At 55.1% G+C, this 23358-nt stretch overlaps 1 protein-coding gene across 3 annotated transcripts; it reads right to left on the bottom strand.

Annotated features, from left to right (window-relative positions):
- Nucleotides 1-21006, bottom strand: Anpep (alanyl aminopeptidase, membrane). 3 transcript variants are annotated; one of them, XM_087188391.1, is made up of 21 exons: nt 20772-21006; nt 14475-15170; nt 13909-14051; nt 13650-13789; nt 13113-13239; nt 12878-13032; nt 12578-12691; nt 12342-12485; nt 12174-12239; nt 11999-12064; nt 10229-10404; nt 9952-10031; nt 9216-9352; nt 9059-9114; nt 8158-8305; nt 4714-4805; nt 4250-4360; nt 3982-4149; nt 2690-2830; nt 2253-2334; nt 1-517 (listed from the first exon to the last, which is right to left on the bottom strand). In XM_087188391.1, the coding sequence occupies exons 2-21, from the start codon at nt 15071-15073 to the stop codon at nt 365-367; spliced, it is 2898 nt and encodes a 965-aa protein (XP_087044517.1). In that variant the 5' UTR covers nt 15074-15170; nt 20772-21006; the 3' UTR covers nt 1-364. The 3 variants fall into 3 exon arrangements, with proteins under 3 accessions (XP_087044517.1, XP_004852832.1, XP_087044516.1); XM_004852775.4 differs by having other exon boundaries at nt 14475-15311; XM_087188390.1 differs by having other exon boundaries at nt 14475-15173; nt 20772-20806.
- Between the last annotated feature and the right edge of the window lie 2352 nt (nt 21007-23358).

Raw genomic sequence — 23358 nt, forward strand, 5'->3', positions numbered from 1 at the left:
TCATCTAGAAACCCTTTATTATTTACATTTTCTCTTAGAAAAAAATATACAGATCTGTTACCCTGTTGATTGCTCAGGTTCGAGTCTCTGTGGGAGGTGAGAGGGCAGCAGGGCAGCCCCCCCAGGCTGTTCATTGTCCATCGAGGGCTTCTGCCCAGCTGACCCTGGAGCTGAGGCTTCCCTGAGATCAGCCCTGGGACCCTGGGCAACATGTGCCAGGCCGGACCTGGGGTGGCGTTGGCATGAGGAACAGGGCCTAGTGACCCCACAGACCGCGGAGACTTTGTCTTTGAGGGTTGGACACTGACTGTTGAGAAGAGCCCTGGGCCTCCCTCCAGGGCCAGGTGACCCTGAGGACCAGGAACTATTGGCTGTTGGCCTTGAACCACTGGAGCACGGGCTCCTTGTTCTCCTTCACCCACTTGATGTTGGCGCGTGTCTTCTCCAGGGCCTGCTCCAGAGCCCGGGTGCCCGAGCCAAAGCCTGTGTCCTTGTTGTTCTCCTTGAACTCTTCCAACTGTTGGGGAAACAAAGATTTCAGCCCCACGCAGGTCTCTGACACAGTCTTGAGGAGGAGAGGGGGCTCCCAGGGCTGGAGATTGTGCCCAGACCCCTGGGGACCACATCCGCCTCTACCCAGAACCTGTAAAATGACAGCCCCGGGAGAGATCTGACTCAAGAAGCCATCTGGCCTTCACTGAGCAATATTTTATTGACTTTGTGTGTTTAATTGAAGTACAATCTCAATCCAATCAAGAGGGGCAAGAGGGACGAATCTGACACCCCACGGAAGCAGCAGCCAAATCTAAAATGCAGAAATTACTAAACCACAAATGATCCAGGTGCTTCAACAATACAAAAGAGTGGAGGGGCCTGGGGAGGAGTGTAGCTCAGTGGTAGAGTCTTTGCCCTAGCTTTGATCCCCAGCATGGCAAAAACCAAACAACCCCTTCCCCAACTCTTGTTACAGATTAGAAGATGTATCAGTCCTGGAGGTTCTGGGCAATTGGGCAAGGAAATGGAATAAAAGGCATTCAGAAAGGAAGAAGTAAAACTCTCTCTATTGGCAGATAACATTACTTTGTTTATATAAAATCTTAAGGAATCCATAAAAGAGCTATCAGAACTAGGGCTGGGGCTGTAGCTCAGGGGGAGAGTGCTTGCCTGGCATTCACAAGGCTGTGGGTTTGATCCCCAGCACCTCAAAAAAAAGAGCTACTAGAACTAATGAATTCAGCGATTCAATTGTAGAATAGAAGACCAATATATATATATATATATATATATATATATATATATATATATGAACTATCTTCCTATACACTAGCGACAAAAATCCTGAAAATGAAAGTGAAAAAAAATTCCCTTGACAGTAATAGCATCAAAAAGAATAAAAGATTTAGGAATAAATTTGACAAAGGAAATACAAAACTGCTATGCTAGCTGGGCGTGGTGGCAAAGGCCTGCAAAATCCCAGCACTGATGAAGCTGAGTCAGGAGATCACTGCAAGTTCAAGGTCAGTTTGGGCTACACAGTGAGTTCAAGGCCCAAAGAACATGTGTGTGTGTGTGTGTGTGTGTGTGTGTGTGTGTGTATCTATATTAAATATATAATATCGATAATATATATATTTTTTGAGACAGGGTCTTCTTTGAGGTCAGGCTGGCCTCAAACTTGCAGTGATCCTCCTGCCTCAGCCTCCCAAGGGCTGGAATTATAGATGTGTCACCACACCCTGTTGGTTTTTTTTTTTCCTGTACTGGGAATAGAACTCAGGACCTTGCACTTGCCAGGCAGGCACGGTGCCACTGAGGTACATCCTGGCCCTATATTTTTTTAAAAACCTTCCAATTCAATAAAAAGGTAACCCAATTTTAAAAGAGGTAAAGAGCCAGGCATGGTGGTACATGTCTGTAATCCCAGCGCTCAGGGAGGCTGAGGTAAGAGGATTGCAAGTTTGAGCCCAGCCTAGGCAACTCAGCAAATTAGGGAGACCCTGACTCAAAGTAAAAACAAAACTATAAAGGGTCGGGCGTGGGATGTATGTAGCTCAATGTGAAGGCCCTTGGCTCAATTCCCAGTCAGTGCTGGGCCGGGTCCGAGATACATCTTCTCAGCTACAAAGTGAGACCCTGTCTCAAAGGTAAAAAAGAAGATACATCTTCTCTAAGGGAATTGCCAACATTTGCAAAGCCTTGCAACTCAGCCTGTGCTCCCTGGGGCCATCTCAGGCTGGGAAGGCGCCTCTCACCTGCTGCAGCTCGAACTCGGAGGAGAACCGCCGGGTCACTCCTTGGATGAGGTTGGCGAAAGAGAAAGAGCCACCACCAAAGCTGCAGGGTGGGGAAAGAGACTCAGTGAGGGGTTTGGGAACCAATGCATAGCAGTCTGCGGGAGACCCCGACCGTCACAGCCACTCTCAAGGCCACATGGACACAGGGGAGAGAGAGGACACACCCAGCAGACACCACCAGGCCGTGGCGGAGTTGGGACGCAAACACAGGACCAATGGCAGCGCCCAGGATCCCCTCTCCCCAGAGGGCACCCCTACCTTCTCCAAGAGGGCCCAGGACGCCCACACCTCCCCCTAGCCTTCCCACACTGCCCCTGGGCCCCAGCTTGGTGAGCGTCATCTTGTCCCAGGCAGGGAGGCACACACAGGCCGCCCAGTGCCCCCTCTGCACTCACTCCTCAAACAGCCTCTTCCAGTTGCTGCGCACGAAGTCCCAGACCAGCGACTGCCCCACCACGTTGCTGGTGATGCTGATGATGGTGGAGGTGGCATCCTGCCTCCGGATGAGCGTGGAGTTCAGGGTGTAGCCCAGGTACCTGTGAGGCAGCAAGCTGGGACGCTCAGCACCACTCAGGGTGCAGGAGGACGCGGAAGCCGAGGGGACAGACTCTGCGCCTCCTCCTGCGTCCTGGCAGGCCGAGGGCTGAGGGGCCCCTTGGTCCTACCTCCCTCTGCAGATAGGAGACTGAGTCACCTAAGCGAGCTCACAGGGTCAATGCTAGGCCAAAAGTGGGTCTGACACGGAAATGTCCCGGCCCTGGCGTCAGCTAGGGTGGCTGCTCCATGTCTCAATTTACATTGAAGGTGGCTCCTTCTCCTTTTTTTTTTAAATTGCAGTACTGGAGATTGAACCTAGGGCCTTTGCATACATCTCCAGCCATTTTTTTATTCTTTGAGACAAGGTCTTTCGAGGTCTCTAAGTTGCCCAGGCTGAGCTTGAACTTGGGATCTTCTTGCTCAGCCTCCCAGAGCACTGAGATGACAGAGTGACAGAGATACATCACTATGCCTGGCTATCTTTGATGGCTTTCTCCTCTCTCTCTTTTTTTTTTTTTTTTAGTGGTACTGGGAATTGAATGCAGGCCCTTGCACACGCTAGGCAAGTGCTCCACCACTGAGTTACACCAAAATCCAAGGGGACTCTTCTTTACTGGGGTCCAGGTTATGACACACAAGGCACAGAGGGAGAGCAAGGAGCCCTATCCAAGGGCTTGGATGTCCAGGACTGAGGACCAGCCATGCCTGAGCTCTTGGTGGAGAGAGAAGTGAGCTATCAGGCACTGGCTAAGGGGCCACAGCAGCTAAAGGCATAGAGCATGAGCCAGGTGTGGTGGTGCGAGCCAGTAATCCAGCACTCTAGGAGGCTGAGGCAGGAGGACTGCACATTTGAGCCCAGCCTGAGCTTAGTGAGCTGAAAATAGATGGACCTCATCTGAAAATAAAAAATAAAACAGAGCTGGGGATGTATTTCAGTGCAAAAGCCCTGGGTTCAATCATTAGTACCACAAGATAAATAAATAAAAGAGCACAGGATGTGGGCCTACACCTGGGTTCAAATCCTGGCTGCAGACTTTGGGCAAATTCTTGTCTTCTCGGAGGCTCCATTTCCTTCTCTGAGGGGAAAACAGTCCTGAAGCAGGTTCCCTGTGTGCCTATGATGCCCATGAGGTTCTCAAAGGGTCCTCACCTGTTCAGGATCCACACCTGGTTGCTGCAGGCCAGGCCCGACCGAAGCTTGTCAGCCTCGTTGACCAGGGTGGCGTTGCGAAACTGTTCCCAGGCAAAGTCCCACTCAACCTCGCTGCCCTCGGCAATGGCGTTGCAGTAGACAGTGGAGCGCAGGTTGGGGTGGATCCTGGTGTGCAGAGAGGGCATCAGGGCAGGTGAGATGGGGCTGCTGAGACCAGCGCTCAGGGGTTCCCGATTCCGCCTGAGGGACAGCGGAGGCCACTCACAGGTTCTGCTGGGGGTTATCCATCCACTGGTGGAAAAGCTCTGTGACCAGTGTCTTACACGCCTTGAGCCCACTTGAGCAGGCGGTGCTGATGGCGTTAACCTCGTTGTACCTGCCCCGGGGACATGTGATGAGCACAGCTAGCCTGACTCCTGCCAGGTGCTTGGGGCCAGCCCCATCCAAGGCCCTGTGGCCCCCATCTTCTGAGGCTCCCCTACTTGCTTCATGTCTTGGCCCCAAAAGCAGCCTGGGGACCCAGGGGAAGGAGCTCGCACTGGCTCCTGAGGGAAGCCCTCTGACCTCAAGCTGGTGGGGGACCCGGAGTTTCTGTCTGGGTCTCTGCATAGAGGCCAGATGGTCCCCAGACCCTGCAGGGAGCGGGCACTGAGGGCTCCGGAGGGAACACGGCCAGGGGAGCTCTCGCTCCCCGAGTCACCTGTCACCTCCCAACCCACCGCCACTCACTGCTCCATCAGCGTCAGGGGCCGCTCCGTCCAGTTCTTGGTAAGGATTTTGAAGTGATCAAAGAGCGGCTCGACCTGCTTCTTCAGGTAGCTCTGGGGAAAGAACACAGGGCGGCGGGTGCTGGCCAGGGGGCAGAGGGCAGGGCCTTGGCTGAGGGAGATGTCCCCAAGGGGCCACACAACTCTGGTTTCAGGTGACTGACAGACATGGACACCCCTCCTCCCTAGACCTCAGTCAGTTCTACCCCTGCATCACCAGTTCTTAAAATGAAGCTTGACTTCCCCCTCACGACCCTAAGGACTCCATGCTTACTGTGGGGAAAGTGGAAAATGAGAAGCAGCCAGGAGCTGACCAAAATTATGATTTCCAATTATGATTTCATTTTTTTCTTTTCCTGTACTGGGGATCCAACCTAGGGCCTACACATTGAACTACATCCCCAGCCCTTCTTATTTTTACTTTTTGTTTGTTTGTTTGAGGCAGGGTTTTGCTGTGTAGTTTAGACTGGCCTTAAACTCACTACGTAGCCCAGGATGCCTTCAAACTTGCAGTGATCCTCCTGCCTCAGCCTCCCCAGTGCCACGATTACAGGCATGTGCCACCACCATGCCCAGCTTAATTTTTTATTTTGAAACAAGGTCTCACTATGTTGCCAAGTGGTCCAGCTTAGACTCAAATTTTTACAGTCTTTCTGCCCCAGCATCCCAGAGTGCTGGCATCACAGGCGTGTACCACTATGCCGAGCTATATCCTTGCTTATGTCTGTTATTTTCCTCTTTGTGACTTAGCATACCTACAGTTCTACACACTGATCTCTTTGCCTTGCTGTGTAATGTTGGCCTCACACCATGGCATTAAAATTCTTGCGGACTGGTTCAGTGCTGCAGGCTGACTTCCGCACCAAGCAGAATCCATACCCAAAGGCTTTTGCCCCAAGGAGCCCAAAGGAGAGGCCGGGGCGGAGATGAGGTCAACACAGTTTAGGCAGCTGGGAATCACACAGGGGACGTGCCAGGCACAGCAGAGTGGGAGAATCTGCACTGGGGTGCGCCAAAGGAGGACTTGCGGTGACACGGCTTGGGATAGAATGGAAGGGTCAGGGCAGGACTGAGGCAGGGGGCAAGTGGAGACAGAGCCCAAGTCTGCAGAAGATGCAATTCAACCTTGAGCCCCATCTCGCTCCTTGCAGCAGGCGACAGCACTCTGTCCCCTGTGGGAGACACTGTACCAGAGCACCTCAGGATGTGGAGTGGCCAGGCACCGAGGGAGGGGCGGCACCGAGGCTCAGCGGTGCAAGTTTCCACAGGGAATGGTGGGTCCCCAGTGCCTTCCCCTCTCTGACATCCCCTCCTGGCATCGCCAGTCTCACTGGACAGAGGCCCACTATTAAGTCTGGAGAAACTGAAATTTTTGCTTTTTGGTAGTACTGGGATTGGACCCAAGGTCTTTGCACTGAACTATCCCCTGGCCCTTTTATTTTTTAGTGCTAGAGATTGAACTCTGGACCTTGCACTTGAGAGGCAGGCGGTGGAACCACTGAGCTAAATCCCCGGCTCATCCTGGCCCTTTTTTATTTTTTATTTTGAGTTAAAGTCTCTCTAAATCAGTAAGTTACCCAAGCTGGGTTCCAACTTGCAGTCCTCCTGTCTCAGCCTCCCACAGTGCTGGGATGACAAGCAGGTGCCAACACACCAGGCCTGAAAGTTTTTAAAACTCAAATTTAAAAATGCAGACCACTTTACGATTTTGCACAACATCAGTGCACATTAATCCTCCCCCTGGCGTTCCAGTCTTAGTGTGTGTGCTGCCAAAGTAAGCCCTGGAATCCAGAAGGGCAGCTCAGCCTTCAGCTTGGAAAGAGATCAAAACAAACAGAAAACGAAGAGGAAACAAGTTCAACAGAAGAAAAAGAAAACTTCAAAAAGCCTGGAACAAACATCCTCCAAGACAAAGGGAAGAGACTACATGGGACGCCAGAACCAGAAAGTGCACTCAGAAATTTCAAGATGCAATGGAAGACAAACACACAGTCTGCAGGCGAGGGAGCCTCCCAGAGGGCAGGGCAAAAAGTCCACCACCTGGAAAGTGAAGCGATGTGAAAGGAGAAAGTGAAGAAATAAGAGGATTAACAGGCATTCCAGGAAGAAAGTTGAAAGAAACAAGGCAAAACTGTTCTAATACTGAAAGACACGAGTGTCCATGCTGAAAAAAGTAGAAGCATGAGAAAGACCCAAACCAAGGCCCACCACTATTGAGAGAAGAGTCCAGAAGCTTCCAGAAGGAGGGAAAATTGGTCATGTCCCAAGAACTGGAAATGAGACAGAGTCTGGGCTTCTCACCAGCAGCCCAGGAAGCCTGATGTCAACAGAGCAAGACAGTACCCATTCTGAGGAACGATTTCCAATCTCCAAGCTTTTAAAGCCCACTGAATCCAGAGTGAAAATTGAAGGCAGACATTTCAGACACTGGACCTCTGAAAGCCCAGTGTCACAAGCCCTCACAGAGCGCCTGGAAAATGTGCCCCCTACGAGACAAGACAGTCTTCTGCCTCCTAGCACAACAGCCACCTCTGCGCCCTCCAAAGTAGTACAGGGGTGCAGGGGCATCTAGGTTCACAAACTTAATTTGTTCCATGATTTTGGAAAAGATGGCCATGTTTGTGTTTATGTGGGAAAGATGGCCGAGGTCGTGTTTGACACCTGATGCAGAGTTTGTAAAAAACAAAATTTTGCCAATCACTTCTATTTGCAAACCAAATTGTTTCCAAACAAAAGGGTTCATGAACCAAGGCACCGTTGTAGTTCCCATATTTCCGATCAGCTAGAAGGCCCTGTGCCCTTTGCCTCACCTCCTCGGGTCCCATTCACTCCCTACGTCCCTCAGATTTCTCACTGTTGCCAAGTCTGCTCTAGGGAGAGATCTGGCCAGGCAATTTTTCTATTAATTTTCTAATGATGTGATTTCAGGCACTGGAGTGAACTGGTTCTTTTTGGTTTCATTTTGTTTTTCCAGGACTGGGGATGGAACCCAAGAGCTTACACATCGTAGGTGAGTGCTCTTAACACTAAGCTAAGTCCCCGACCCTTTTCCTTTTATTATTTATTTATTATAGTCTTGGGGGTGTGGGTTCTAGGGGTTGAATCTGGAGCCTTTGCAGTGAGTTATATTTCTAGCTTCCTCTTTTTTTCTTTCTTTTTTTTTTTGGTACCAGGGATCGAACTCAGGACCTTGCACTTGCAAGGCAGGCACAGAGCCACTGAGCTAAATCTCTGGCCCTCTTTTTTTTTTTCAATTGTAAGACAGGGCCTTGTTAAGTCACTAAGTTGCCCAGCCTGGGCTGGAACTTGCGATCCTCCTGCCTCAGCCTCCAAATAGCTGGGATTGCAGCCCTGTGACACCTTGCCCAGTGTGGATTGCTTCTTGACCACTGTCCTGTGCCAGTACCTTCATGGGGCCATAGACCTCGGAGCGGTCAAACATGAGCTGGAAGTAGTTGAGGCTGCTCAGTGCTGCCTGCCAGGGCATGTACTCCGTCTCTTGAATCAGGAATAGGGTGTTGTCCAGAGCCAGTGTGACAGGGACCCTATGGGCACTGGGGACAGACAGAAGGGCCCAAGTCAGCCCCCTACCCAGCCCGGCCACGCCCTGGGAGCCCCAGCCCAACCCCTCAGGGGTTCACCTCAACCGTGGCTGGCTGCCCCTCCTGGAGCCTGAGTGCCCTGAGCCCGAGCTGGGCCAGCTCAAGATCTGCCATGACGGACAGAGGGACACAGGTGCCAGGGGTTCCACAAACCAGGCCCTGCCCTAACTTCTGCTAGTCACAGTCCCTTGCTTATTATATCCATTTTACAGACAGAAACCAAGGCTCGGAGATGAGCTGACTTCCCCAGGTCACACAGCTCACAGGAGACAGAGCCGAGGTTCAGAAGGAAAACAGGCTACTGTGCTCTTCACTTGGCCGACCCCTTCTGCCCAGCGGGGCCCTCACAGCCGCCCCACTCCTCGTCCTTAGGCCAGGATGCACATCTGCCCCACAGCTGTCCACATCCGGGGCTGATGTCACTCTTGTCAGGGCGCTGAGCCCCTTGCTATGACCAGAGGAAGTGCTCAGTAAGTATCTGTCCATCTGCTCTCTCTTCCCCCTGCCCTGCCCAGCCCAGGTTTGTTGGGCCCCAGCATGGTGGCCTGGGCCAGAGTTTGTGGAATAGAGTGTGGGCCGTAGGGTGGACAGGCCTGCATCTGGGGTCACATGGCACTGTGTGACCTCAATCACGACACCCCAACTCTGTGCCAGACCCCTCATGGTGGAGATGGGTGAGTGCTGGGTGAGGCTGTGGGCACTCACCTGGCCAGGTTGAAGGCATCGTAGATGACCTGCGCCCGGTTGATGACAGGGATGACCTGGAAGGGAGCAGCGCATGAGTGCGGGCTGACGCGAGCGCAGGCCTTGTGGTCTGGTGCCCCATCCTGGGCCGGGCCAGGGGGGAGTGGACGACACCCACCAAAGGGTCCGCCTGCAGCTGATCCTGGATCTTCTTCCAGTTGTCCTCATCATAGTTCACCTCGTAGTAGCCGGTCACGTTGAGGTTCAGCAGAATCCACTCATTTGCTCCTGTTGCCCTGAACCGCTGGTCCTGGGCTGCAGGGAGGAACAGGGCAGGCAGGGGCTGCTTAGAGGGACATGTGGGGGCCCAGAGCCTCCACTCCTCCTCCAGGAGCCTGGATTTCCCTTAGTCCCAGCTTCTGCCAAGGGATGGGACCACACACTCTGTGAGGTACTCAGCACAGCACTAGAATATCTTCCTGCCTCAGCCTCCCAGAGTGCTGGGAACACAGGTGTGCACTACCGTGCCTGGCTGAAATGCTTTGAGCTGCTTGTCTTCCTTCCCTTTACCTATAGCCTTGGCCAAAGCTGAGAATGAATTGCCTGGACTTTTACTTCCTCAGTTCCTGGCCAAGGAGGGCTGCTGAGTGCTGGGCTGTTTTAAGGATTTTATGTGACTTCTCTCCTTTAATCCTCACACAACCCCATGGAGTGGATACTCCTCTTAGCCGCACTTTATGATGAGGAAAGGGAGACCAGAGAGGGATGGTAACTTGCCCAAGGTTACACAGCTAGGAAGCAGCAAAGTAGACACAGAACAGAAGTTGGCTCTGTTTGTTGAATAATGAAGGAAATTCTAAGGCCCCCTGTAACCCCAGAACTGGGGCAGAAGCTAGGGGGATGGGCTGCATTACCTTTCTGGCTGCTGTTCAGCCAGTAGTTCTCCTGCTGTGCGCCACTTCTGATGGACGAGATGGGCACGATCCACAGGTAGCTACAACAAGAGCCCAGAGGCCAGGGGTAAGGGGCAGCAGCCCTCGGCCTTTGCCAGTGAGAAGCAGCCCTGCCCAGGCTACTGCCATGCACCCCAGGACAGTCCCACCATGGTCAAGGGGCCCAACGTGACCGCTCTCCACACGGCCCATCTCCTCCCTCCCCAGAAGCCATGCCTCAGAGAACCCATCTACTCACTTGAACTCTGAGGGGCGGGTGACATTGGCTTTGGGGTCAAGGAGGAAGTGCTCCTGGGAGATGTCCCCAGTGTTGGTGTTCACGGTGATGACTGGATAGCCCATCTGCAGGATCCAGCGGTCCATGATGGTACGCACGCTGGCCGGAAGGCTGACTGCTGACTGGTTGTTCACGGCCTGTGGAGGTGAGAAAGAAGGAATCCGCGCTGCCATCTGCTGCCCTCAGCCAGCGCCGGGCAAGCTGGAGGACTGACCCAGGCCTGTCTGTTGGGCGCCCTGGATACAGCCCAACACACACACTTTGCAGTAGTGGGGATTCAACCCAAGGCCTTCACACTGAGCTATCTCCAGCCCTTTTAAAATTGTTTTCTATTTTGAGATAGGGTCTTGTTAAATTGCATAGACTGGGCTCAAACTTTTAATCCTCCTGCCTCAGCCTCCTAGAGTGCTGGGATTACAGGCAGTCACCAGCACACTCCACTACCTATTTCTTCTAAACAATGTAGGAAGGCTGAGAAGGAACAGCAGAAAGAGATAAAGGGGGGCCAGGAATTTAGCTCAGTGGTTCTGCTGCCTGCCTTGCAAGGGCAAGGTCCAGAGTACCAAAAAAAAGAGATAAAGGGAAAGCGGATAGCAGCTTCCAAGTCACAGGCAATGCCAGGCATGGTGGTGCACGCCTATAATCCCAGCACTTGGGAGGCTGAGGCTGGAGGATCACTTCAAATTCAAAGCCAGCCTGGCCTACATGTGAGGTGAAGGCCACCCTGAATTGCATAGTGAGACCTTGTCTTTAATAAAAAAAAGTCACAGGCAGAGGTGAGGGACAGGGTGGTGGGGTGTGAGGAAGTACAGCCAGCCAGGAGGGTCAGGCCAGGGCATTGTGCCTGGGGTCTTCCAGTTCTTCTCCACGCACAATGTGCCTTGGCTTTCCAGACACAGCACAAGACCGACAGCATCCGGACAGAGAGGAAGGGGGCTGGACTCAGGTGGAAGGAGGGCTCAACCTTGCCTTGGTGGCACCATCTTGTCCCTAGAGACCGGGGTGGGGGAGGTGGACCGGCTCGGCCCATTTCCTGTGGGTTGCAGCCCAGCTAGGATGGAACTGGCCGTGGTGACTGGAAGGGCAGTGATGTACCATCCGGAATGGCACAGTGGTGGGGGCAGGTGATGGGAAAACAGGGTCCTGGTTCTGGAGGGGTGAAGTGCAGGGAGAGGAGGAATGCTAGAGCTTCAAGGGAGGGGGTCTGGGGACAGGCAAGGGGTGTGGGGATGGGGCAGCCGGGCAGGGAGAGGAGATGGCGTGGACCTTGGTGTGTTCGGACTCTGGCCCGGGAGAGGCAGGGTGGGGCAGTGGCCTCCAGAGGCCTTGCCCCCTCCATAGGGGCCCCTGGGTGTGGAATGCAGACTGGGCAGGAGCTGAGGGTCAGAGTTTGTGCCCAGGGTGCTAGGGTGTGCAGATCTGCACCTGGGAGGGGCCGCCCACCCCGGGCACAGGGCAGCCAGGAGCATGGAGTCCGTTGAAAGCCAGCTCCAAAGTCCCCGAAGAAGGAGGTCTCAGACTTGGGGACCCCAAGGGCCCCTGTCCTCCCTACCACGGAGCCTTCGCTAGACCTGGTGCAGGCTGCAGGAGAGGGTGTGACCCCTGCGGTCTCTCCTGCCTACCCCCGAGAGGGCCGTCAGTGCACCCACTTTACAGCAGGGGCCCAGGGTAAGCTGCCGGGTTGGGAAGGAGGGTGCCGGGCACCCTCTCTCTCCCATGAGCGCCACCCACCTTCTGCAGGTGATCCCACAGGTCCAGGTAGACGGTGTTCTGGTACTCAAAGGCATGGAGGTAGGACTGTGGGGGACAGACCATGAGGGGTGAGCCGGTGCCCCAAGGCTGGGGCACGGGCGGGGCAGGGCAAGGGGCACCCTTCCCAGGGCTTCCTTAGGGGCACCATACTCACCGCCAGGCCCTTCTTGAAGAGGTCCTCCGTCAGGAAGCTGGAGAGCATCCTGAGGACTGAGGCACCCTGGGGTGGGACGACAGGGGACTCAGCAGGCCGTCTAGCCATCATGAGGCTCTAGGGGAGGGGTGAGTCCTGAGTTAGGGGGCACGGAGGCGGGGGCAACACCTTGCTGTAGGAGATGGTGTCGAAGACCTCGCTGATCTGGGCTGGTGTGTTGATCTCCCCGGCAGGGCTGGACAGTGGGTGGGAGGAGGCCAGCGCGTCCACGGCCATCACGCGGTACACTTCATTCAGCACGATGAGGTCTTTCTGCAGATGCCCAGCACCAGCCATCAGGAGACTGGGCTGGGACTGCAACTCAGGTGACCCGTGCCCTGCCCACCCCCCGGGCACCTGCTCACCAGATTCCAGGTGGGCTCCGCATAGTCGGCACCCAGGTACTCCACGTAGGAGGCAAAGCCCTCATTCAGCCACAGGTCATTCCACCACTCCACTGTGACCAGGTTCCCAAACCACTGTGGGGACAGGGGTCAGCCCAGTAGGCCCACTGGCCTTTCCGTCACTAACCAATGCCAGGGACTTTACCAGGGACCCTTCCAGGGGGCTCCCTCCCTGTCTTCTGCGACTCAGGCCAGAGCTAAGGCCTGTGCCCTCTGCTCTCAGGATCTCCAATTCCTTCCTGCACCCCAGGATGGGGCTACCTGGTGGGCCAGCTCATGAGCGACCACAGTGACCACCCGCTCCTTGTTGCCAATGGAGGAAGATTCTGGGTCGAAAAGCAGTGAGTTCTCCCGGTAGGTCACCAGCCCCCAGTTCTCCATGGCGCCAGCATTGAAGTCAGGCAGACCGATCTGGTCTGTGGAGGATCAGGCCATTGGTGGGAGGGTCTCAGTGGGGACCCCACCAGCCACTGCCCACCCAAGACCCCCCACTCACCAGATTTCTCCAGTGGGTAGGGCGTGTCATAATGTTCGGCAAAGAAATTTAGAATGGGGCCCGTTACATTGAGGGCATAAGCACCGTGGCCCTCAGCAATGGCACTGGGCCGGGCCCAGATCCGGATCTGTAAAGTGGGCAGCCACGGATGAGGGTCAGGGGAAGAGGAGCTGAGTCCCAGGGCCCAGTGGATGGGGAGGTCCCTGGGGGCCCACAGCTGGGGGACCAACCCTGTTCTACTAAGAGGCCTGGTCAGCAGAAAAAGCAGTTAGGCTTTGATGGGGTCTGGGTCTAAGAGCAGCCTTTCCATCCATCTGGCACTTCTGGGTCAGAAGCTTCCTTTATAAAGAGCAACCATGATTCCCACTTTTAAGATACAGAGGCTAAGGCTCAGAGAACTTGACAAGCGTCTGGGAGTAGTCAGAGCGAGGACTCAGTGGCCTAATAATTCAGGAGTTGGCACAGGGGTGAGGGAACAAGATTGTCCCAGCAGCCAGGGCCAGGCCAGGCCGAGGACACACATGCCCAGCCTCATACCTTGACATTACCAGGCGACAGTGATTCCACGTTGTCGAACTCGCTGATGATGTAGGCCAGCAGGTAGGTGGACATCTTGGGTGTGGTGTTGAACTCAGTGATGATCCAGTTGGGGTCTTCCGAAAGTGGGATACTGGAGCCTAGGCATGGGCCATACATACAGTATAAGCATGTGGGGATGCACTCTCTGTCCTGCCCGGCATGCTGGGCTCACATCCCTGCCTCCCAGGCCGTGTGGCCCCAGGACAGAGCCGCTCACCTTTGGGAAGCATGTTAGACAGGGCATTGAGGTTTTTCGGGTAGATGAGTGTGATGTTGAACGTGGCCTTCATGGCTGGCTCATCAAAACAGGGGAAGGACTTCCGGGCATCCGTAGGCTGCATCTGCGTTGTGGCCACCACTCTGCCCAAACCAGGGTGTCAGAGGGTGTGTTGGGGGCGGGGCTGGGGCTTCTAGGGGCCCTTGGGTGTGCAGAGGAAGGGATGCACAGAAAGCTGTCCAGACCCAGCCCCGCCCCTGCCCTTCGCCTCCCCCAGGATCCAGGGACTTTTGCCAGGCAGGCTGACACCTGTCCCTGTACCAGCTGGGAAGCCTGGGCCTCCAAGCCTCAGTTCTGTCTGTCTGAGGAACCCCTCCGCCCCCACCCCTGACACGCCCCCCCCATGAAGGTGAGGAGCCAGCCCTCCCTGTCTGTCATGAGGGTAGCTGTCCTACAGCAGCTTTAGACCAACAGTGGGCTACTGAGGGCTCCGGAGTGTTCAAAGGCCTCAAGCTCAAACCCTCAAACAGCCCGACTCCAGCAGCACCACGGGCCAGCAAACTCACTTCAGCACATTGTTCTCCGTGTACTCGCTGCGGTAGAAGCCCGCCAGGTCGCCGGCCAGCTCCCCCTGGAACTCACTGTCCATCTCGTACTGGCTGCCGACCGACAGGGAGCCCCGCAGGTGCACCACCAGGTACTCGGTGCGCTCTACCAGCTCGGTCCTATCAATGGCAGGGGCCTGGGAGCCGCCCAAGCCCCGAAGGACCACGTGGTGCCCCTGCTGGGTTGTGTAGTTGAGCTTTTTGCTGTGGATGATGATGAGGTCGGTGGCCTCCTGGCAGGTGAAGCGGACGGTGCTGTTGCCCTGGAAGATGTACTGGCCGTGCTCATTGGGGGTGAAATAGGGCCTCAGCTTCACCTGATACGAGTCAGGGACCAGCGACTTGGGTAGGCGGTACTGGTTCCATGGCTTGGTTTGGTCCACGGTGGTGGCTGGGGAGGTGGAGGTGGCAGGCGGCGGGACCGTGGCAGAGTTCTCGGCGTTCCGGTTCTTCTCCTGGGCATACACCACAGACAGAGCGACGATGGTGCAGATGGCTGCCACGCCCAGGAGCACGCCCAGGATGCCCAGGGACTTGGAGATGTAGAAGCCCTTGGCCATGGTGCGGGTGGGCAGGGAGCTGGGGCAGCTCGGCGCAGCAGAGGACGAAGTAGCCGGGAACCAGGCTTATATCCTGGAGGGGGGCGGAGCCTCACAGCTGCTGCACCAGGCAAAAATTAACCAGGGATCAGACAGGCGAAGGTCACAGGCCTGTGCAGGGGTGTGCTCTGCCCCCAGCTCCGAGAGGCAATCCAGGAGCAATGCACAGAGCTCCGGGAGCTGCTCTACTCAGGGGCGCCTGCTGAGAGCAAAGTCGGGTTATCAATTGCCAGCTGAGGAGGCGCCGGGGTGGCACCAATCTGCCCCCACCGAAGAGCAGAGGTGGTGGGAGGGCAGCAGCAGGACCGAGTTGGACTCAGGGAAGGACTTCCCGGCCAGGGTCCCCACCCTTCCCCCTTGACAGGCACATCCTCCTCCCCTCACCCCCAGCAGAGGGCCAGCAGCTGGTGTGCTCAGGTTTTTTAAAGGTAAGCAGGCTAGTGGAGACTTCATTTCTTCCCAGCTGTGACATTGAGCAGGAAATTTTAGCTTTCTGGAGATTGAACCTACAGCCTTCGACTGAGCTACATCTCCAAGCCTTTTTCATTTATTTTGAGACAGGTTCTTGTTAAGCCACTAAGTTGTCCAGGCTGGGCACAAACTTGCGATCTTCCTGCTTCAGCCTCCCAGAGGGCTGGGATTACTCATGTGCTACACCACATCCCGCTATTCTCTTCCCTCTTATCCCAAGCTCGAAACTGCCTTTTTAATCTATCCTGGGTAGAAAAAAAGATAGCACTTATCATTCTCATAAAATCTACCCTGACAAGGAAACGATACTTATTATTGCCCTTCCCATTCTCCATCCCCTACACACTGCCTGATCCTTCACCTCTTCCCACACCCCACTCATTATGCCCTTTTTTTGTGGACCCTGCCGCACCCTCTGGGCTCCTGCTTCTGCCAGCACATACACTGTATCACTTTATGACACTACTTCAAACTTCCCTTTTGCTCTGTTGTATCCAAGCAGACCTCCCTCAGGGACCCCCCCAAGGCCAGGAGCAGTCAGTCATCCTGCCCACTTCCCAGCCTCATCCTCACCAGCTTCCCCCATCACAGTATTCCAGCAACTCTGGCATTCACCCAGCCCCTCTACCACAGGGCCTTTGCACATGCCATTCCTGCTGCCTGGATCCACTCTGCTTCCCTCTTGCCTTGCGTAATTCCCATTTGTCTGTCAAGTCCTCCTTAGAGAAGCCACTCTGACCTCCTTGGGCAGGCCAAGCTCTATTAGCTCTGTCAGCACCATAACCTCTTCTGAAAGGCTATAACTGCACAGGATTCTGTTGGACCAGTGTGAGGATAATTTAAGTCATGGACTTCAGGCATTGTAAGGGCAGGCCCTTGGTTCTTTCTGCTACCAGCACTTGGTAGGGAGTCAGGCACATCGTAGGAGCTCAGTGTGTATTCACTGAGTGGATATACGAATGCCCAGATGGAAGAATGACTGAGTCAATCAAGGAGAAACTCCCTGACCCAGGTCTTCCCAGCCTCTACTGCATCCATCGCTGCCTGGCACGAGTCCCACAAGAACTGTCAACCCCTTCTCGGGGCCTTCCTTCTGCCACAACAGACACAGGGGGGCTCCTGTTAGGCTGGATGGGACTCAATGCCATCCACTCCTGGGGGCCTTGCACACCTGCTACCTCCTGCCCCCCACAGACATCAGGAAGTTGTGTCAAATGCATGATTCACTCAGGCACACATGGTTGCCTGGCCTACAGAGGCCAGCATCTCCTTTGGAGGAATCCTGGGGTCCACTCTGCACATCAAGGGTGCTCTATGTGCAGCACCCCAGCTCCAAAGACCAACCTGGGCCTTGGTGGGGACCGACCTGAACTTCCCCAGCAGTGGCTGGCAGCAGCCCCATCAGGCCTTGCAGACTGCCAGGGCACCAGCAGGAAGCTGGGTGTCTGAGCACAGCGACAGGGGAATGCTGACCCCAAGGGCGCTGTCGAGTGTGCTCCCAGTCCCCCTCTGCAGGGTAGAATTTGCCAAGAGCAGCCATCATCGCAGTGCCTGGCGCCGGTAGGTGCTGGCCAGGTACCCTGTACCTTGGTTCCCTTTCCCCATCGCGCCTGCTGCCCCCTCCCATGCAGCAACAGAAAGACCCGCAGCCTCCAGCCCACAACTCTTCTCCAAACAAAGGCAGGCCCTGCCCAGCCTACCGTGGTCTCTTCCTGTTTGCACTGGCCCCAGGCCACAGCCCAGCGGGCTGGAATCTGCACTGCTGGGAAAGGACTCTGGGCTTCCACTGGTGCAAGGCAGGCTTCCCGAGCCAGCCCACGCCCCAGAGCTCCCACTCCGGGCACTGTGTCAGCTGGAGCTGGGGTGCATGAGGGACAGGCTCTGCAGGCCCCCTCAGGAACATGAAAAGGGCCTCCTGGTCCTTGGGGCCATGCTCGTGTCCTGTCACCCAACCTGGCCAGCACTCGCAGCAGAGGGGCCTCCCTCTGAATGTGGGTGTGACTCCCACACAAACCAGGGCCCCAGCTCCTCCCAGCCTTTGGAATGAGACCTCAACTCTGGCCTGGGCCTCAAGACCTTCTATGAACTTGGTCCTCTGGCCTCTCCTCTTTCCACTTTTCACCGTGGCTCTAGTTGCCAGCATTTTCCAAGATCCTGACTTTTTTTGTACCTCTATGCCTCTGCTTTTCCTTTTCCCTCTGCCAGGAATGCCTTTCCTCTCTCTCATGTCAAACTCGTACTTATCCCTCAAAACCCAGCTCACACATCACTGCTCAAATATCACACCTGGCAGCCCCTCTTCCTCTTTGTGTTCAAAAGCCTACCACCAGATGGAGGCACTTGGAGGGAAGGTTCTATGGCTCTGTACTCTTCCTGCACACCTAGTGCAGGGCAGGAGCTCAGTAAATGTTAACAAAATGAGTGACTACATCTGTAATCCTTGCCACGGCCTTCAGGTCTGGTGTGATCCAGTCCCTAGTCCTCTCCCCATCATCGCTTATACTTCACCCCACTGGCCTCTTTCAGTCATGGTACTAGGGCAGCACTCCCAGTGTCTTCAGGTGAGCCCCCTGGGGTGTCACCATCCAGACCAGACCAGCACCTCAAAACCGTGTGGGGGGCCATCCTGGGGAGGACATCAGTAGGACAAAGATGGTGGCCCCAGGCGGACCCTCAAACCATGCAGGACAGGGCGCCCCCATCAGCACCTCCTTGGTCCAAAGGCTGCCAGAGAGAACCACTCGACCCCCCGTATGTCATTCACTTGGCATTTTTCTTTAAACGGACTGTGCCGCCTTCTGAGCAGGAAGGGCCATGAATCCCGGTTGGATGTACTCAGCTGTATTTTTTTCTGATGCACATTTCAACTCATGACTATTAGTTTAAAAACTGTTCATCTAGGTGGCCCCTAAAATCATCTTGGACAGCTGCACCCCCTCTGGGAGCCTTGGCTCTGTCTTGTCTGATTTGGGGGCACCATCTCCACAGGTGAGCAAAATCCCCACCTTCCTCTTGCTGCTCATCTGGCGCTAGGTGGAACCAGAGTCACCTGTCTTTGGCTTGCCCATCTCTACTCTACCCAAGTTTCACTCCAGACAACAAAAGTTCTTGTAAACTAAAAAAATTAAGGTTGACAACAGTTGTGCTCCGGAGCACACCCGCACATAGCCACGTGTGCAGATGCCACCCAGAAGTGTCAGGCATGGGGATAAAAATGTTTCCATCCAAGCAAGATGACATCGGGTGGCTGGGAGGGGCTGAGGCTCATTCAGGGTCCCCTCCTGTGACCAGGGTCTGGGGACAACCTGGGTGAGTGGGGCAGGGACAAGGGTGGCCTTGCACAGGGCACCCTCGGGCCCTGGTTCTTCTAGGCTTCTGAGGCCTCAGTTGCAGCTGCTTGGGGCTGGGCCTGGGCCAGGCCCCAGGGTGCTTCCTCTGGGAGCCCTAGACACTGTCATTTTGTGAGAACCACACGGGCCCAACAGGAAGCCATCCTCTGCAGCCCAATTCAGGGCACTTGAAAAAGGGAGCAGAGGGGCCCTTGTGGGCTGTGGGAGGTACATGGACCATGGAGTGGCCACACATCCAGATCCTGCTGGCAATGCCCATGGATGTGACTAAGCATCCGCTGTGTCCCCTACCAGGATGATCAGCCTCATTTGGCAATGAGGAAAAGAAGGCACAGAGAGGTTGAGTGGCTTGTCCAAGGTCACACAGCGAGGTGGCAGCAGATTCTATAAACTTAACCACACATACCTCCTGAGAGCACCCTATTTTCTATGGTGGCAGTGCCTGAGTGCTACAGACTGCAGCTGGAGACAGACCATGACGAGGACCTGGGGGGAATTCTGGAAGTGGACTTCTTGTGGGCAGGGCATCACTGGGTCTGCTCCCACACCTGGGCCTGTGGAGCTCACTGTGGCCACCATAGGTTGCCTGGTCACAGACACCAGCACTAGGTCCCGCTGCCTGTGGGCCACGTGGATGAGGGCAGCGTCCATCCACCTCTCCCACTGTCCCTGTGTGGGGTCTAAGATCCCCACCAGAGCCAACAGCTGGGAACGGGCCTGGTTCCTACATGGGACCCACCACCACCACACAGAGCCCAGCAAAGGAGCTGGAAGCCTGGGAGGGCATGGAGGCCTGGCTGTGCAGATTCCAAATGGGAAGGGACTGGTGCCCATTCCACAAGACTCTGGGGGATGCCGGGCTGGGGCTAGGCTGCTGCATGCCCACAGCCTTCCCCTGTGAAACACACACCCTCTGGGTGGTTCCTCACACTTTAAGAGTCCAGTCTTGCACTTGGGGTTCTGTTGGGAGGACTGGTGGCCCCCTAAGACTGGGCCAGGACCTGTGGAAGAGAGGGAGCCACTCTTCCCTCGGACCCCCAGCTCCCTCACCCCAGGGAGTGGGTGCCCAGGCCCACCTCCTCCTGCACCACCTCCCTCCTGGAACCCCAGAGCCTGAGGGGCCACCTGGCCCGACTTCCCTTTTGAAAAGGAGACTGGGGAGGCCCAGCATAGGTAGAAGCTGGGGACCATGCAACCATCAGCTCTGAGGTTTGTCAGCAAATTGGGGCCTTGACCACCCAGCCGCGTGGCCTTGTCTGTGTCATTGGGAGCTGGGAGGTGGACATTCGAGTCACAAATCCCCAGGGCACACCCCACCAGGCTCTCCCTGCAGCTGTATGGCCAGGAGTTGGAGGTGCCCCAGTTTAGGGGGCCTTGAGCTGCGCGGCTGCTTCCCAGGCAGGGAGGTCAAGACGTCGCCGCGGTCTCTAAACCTCAGTTCCATCCACCAACGTGCACCGCGCGGGAGCCAGAGAGCAGGACGTGCAGACCCCGCGCGGCGCGAGAGCCGGGCTCCCTTCCTCTCCGCGGGACCTGGGCCCCCGGCGCTGCTGCCCATCAGGGGCCAAGAGGGGACCCCAGCGCCGCGAGTTCGGGGCTCCGGCCAGTCCCCCCCCTGCAGATCACGCTCCCCGCGGCGGGGGTTCCTGTGAGCCCCCGACAGCTCGCGGGGACCCCCTCGGCCGCGCGACCCAAAATAATCTTTCCCTCCCCCCCTCAGTTTACCCATCCGAGTATGGGTCGGCCAAAGGTGCCCGGCTGCGCGCGCGCAGCGTCTCGGTCCCCGCTCCCTGGGCTGCACCCCAACCGCCCGCACCCGACCCGGGGACCCCACTCGCCTGCGATCAAGCCCCGTCCCGGGCCGCGCTCTGGGCCAGCAGAGCGCGCTCCGCCTCGCGCGCCCTTTTAAAAGGAAGTAACCCGACCCGACCACCGCCCCCGGCGCCCGCCTGCGGCCTCGGGCGGGGCCAGTTCGGTCCCCGACGGCGCCGACGGCCGGCCGGGCTGGGCCGCGATCCTTGGCTCGGGGTTCGGACCTCGACCTCTTGCTCCCCCGCTCCCCCACGAAAACCCTGGAGGTCGCCGCCCCAACGCCCCGCCCCTCAAATCTGGACCGCAGCTGCCCCTGGGGGAGGGGCGCAGAGCCTCGCTCTCCCAGGAACAGAAAGCGCGAGTCCCCAAGGTGCCTTCCAAATAGCTGAATCTCACAGGGCAGGCGCTTGACTTTCTCGGTACCTGAGAGACCCTCGTTTAGAAGTGAGAGTAGCAGCAGGAGCTAGCAAAAAGGGACCAGAGTCGGGAAGATGATGCTTCGAATCCTGAGTCTGCTCCAGGGCCACCCCTCACTGGGCATCTCTTTATTGGGCAGTATCAGGTGACATTTGTATTTGTTTCTTATGACTGCTGTGACAAATCAACACAAGTGTAAGACGGCACTTGTGTCTTAAGGCTTTATTTTTGTCTTTTTTTTTTTTTTTTTTTTTTTTTTTTGGTACCAGGGATCGAACTCGGGACCTTGCGCTTGCAAGGCAGGCGCCGGAACCACTGAGCTAAATCCCCGGCCCCAGCCTTACGGCTTTATAAGTCAGAGGTCCAAGCGGGTCTCTCCAGACTAAAATCAAAGGTGCTGGCAGGATGCCTTGCTCCGGGCTCTAAGGGAGCAAGGTGGCTCTGCCCGTCCAGCTTCTGGGCTGGCATCCTCTTCCACCTCCCAAACCAGGAGCCGCCTGTCTGGTTCCCCTCCCATTCTGACACTGCTGTTCAGCACACATGGGACTCTCCGGGACAATCTTCCTATTTTAAATCCACGATCAACAATTGCACTTGCATCTGTTTCCCCTCTAACATAGAGTACAACATATTCACAGGTTGTTCTGGGGATTGAGACCAGAACATCTTTGGGGAGACTTGTGCCTGCCACAATATTTAAGATGACTTCTGTATTCTCAGAGTTAGAAGCAAATACAGGGATTGTCCAACCTAATCCCATCTTCCTCATTGTTTCTGGGGCCAGTGGGCTGGTTTGGTCCCTGCCTGACATGGTCTAGATTGGTTGCTTCTCCCCTCCCCACCAGGGTTTCCCTATGTAGTTGAGGCCCCTTGAACTCATTATGTATGCCAGGCTGGCCTCAAACTACCAGCGACCCTCCTGCCTCAGCCTCCCAGGTGCTGGGATTTTGTTTGCTTTTTCCCTGTTTTATTATCACACTGGCACTTGCTCCTCCTCTGCAAACTGCTCAGTTGCCAGAGTACTTCTACAGTACCACCCTGACTTCCTTTCCTACTTTGCTGCTATGATCTTAAAAATCAGGTCAAATGTACTGCAATATAGAACTGTGTGTAAAGTAAGGGTAAGCAGGCACTGGGCAAGACCTGAGAGGTTATTTTGGAGCTTTTCTCTCCCTCCAATCTCATGCCTGCCTGCCCCCTCCCTCATATCTGACCTCACCTCTTCTGCCACTGAAGAGGGAAGGAAAGGCTAGATCCGACCAGGAGAGGATGTTCTACCCTATATCCCAGCTTCTCCCTCCTCAGTGCTGGGAGGATTTTGAAAGGAGAAAGCACAGCCCAGCTTTCTAGAGAACAGTTTGGAGAAGCTCACTTTCAGAAATTTAGCCTGAGAAAATTGAATATTTATGTGCAAGGCTTTTCATTGCAATATTAGCTATAATACTGCCAAGTCAAAAATAGACTAAGTGTTCAGCATTAGGGGATTGGTTAAATAAGTTATAGCCCTCCATATGATGAAATAGTATACCACCAATAAAAATATTTCATGTTTTGGCAGGCATGGTGGCACATGCCTGTAATGCCGACATTCAGGGGCTGAGGCTGAAGGATCAAAACAAGCTGGGGGGCAGCCTGGACTACATAGTGAGACCCTGTCTCAAAAAAAGAAAAAAGACTCAGGTTTGGTGGTGTAGGCCTGTAATCCTAGCACTAGGGAGACTGAGGCAGGAGGATGGCCTCAAGTTTGAGGTCAGCCTGGGCTACATAGTACATTCAGGGCCATCCTGAACTATAAATCAAGACCCCCATCTCAAAAAAAAGTTCATATTTTGGCTGGGGAGCAGCTCAGTGATGGAGCATGTACTTAGCATGTGCTAGGTTCTGGGTTTTTTAATTAGGACAGAATATTTAAAAACTCAGAGTGGGGAAGGCCCAAGTAGTGTAGAAAATCTGAAGCCTTGAAAGAAAAGATTAATAAATTCAACTACATAAAATATTAAAATTTCTAGCTGGGCATGGTGGTGCATGCCTGTAATCCCAACTGCTCTGGAGGCTGAGGCAGGTGACTCATAAATTCAAGGCCAGTCTGGGCATCTTACTTAGTACAAACCTCTCTCAAAAAAAAAAAAAAAAAAAAAATCCAACAAAACAAAAAAAAAAACACTATAAAAATCACCACAACCAAAGTAAAAAAAA

The sequence above is a fragment of the Heterocephalus glaber genome, unplaced genomic scaffold, assembly GCF_053883595.1.
Source record: "Heterocephalus glaber isolate CG9 unplaced genomic scaffold, H.glaber_assembly_v1.0 deba00001531, whole genome shotgun sequence".
Classification (NCBI taxonomy): domain Eukaryota; kingdom Metazoa; phylum Chordata; class Mammalia; order Rodentia; family Bathyergidae; genus Heterocephalus; species Heterocephalus glaber.

Coding starts and splice junctions, on each gene's coding strand:
- Anpep (XM_087188391.1), bottom strand. CDS start 15,073: ATGGCCAAGGGCTTCTACATCTCCAAGTCCCTGGGCATCCTGGGCGTG. Junction 10,032..10,228: donor ACCCGCCCCTCAGAGTTCAA/GTGAGTAGATGG, acceptor CTCTTGTTGTAG/CTACCTGTGGATCGTGCCCA. Junction 9,353..9,951: donor GCTGAACAGCAGCCAGAAAG/GTAATGCAGCCC, acceptor TCCTCCCTGCAG/CCCAGGACCAGCGGTTCAGG.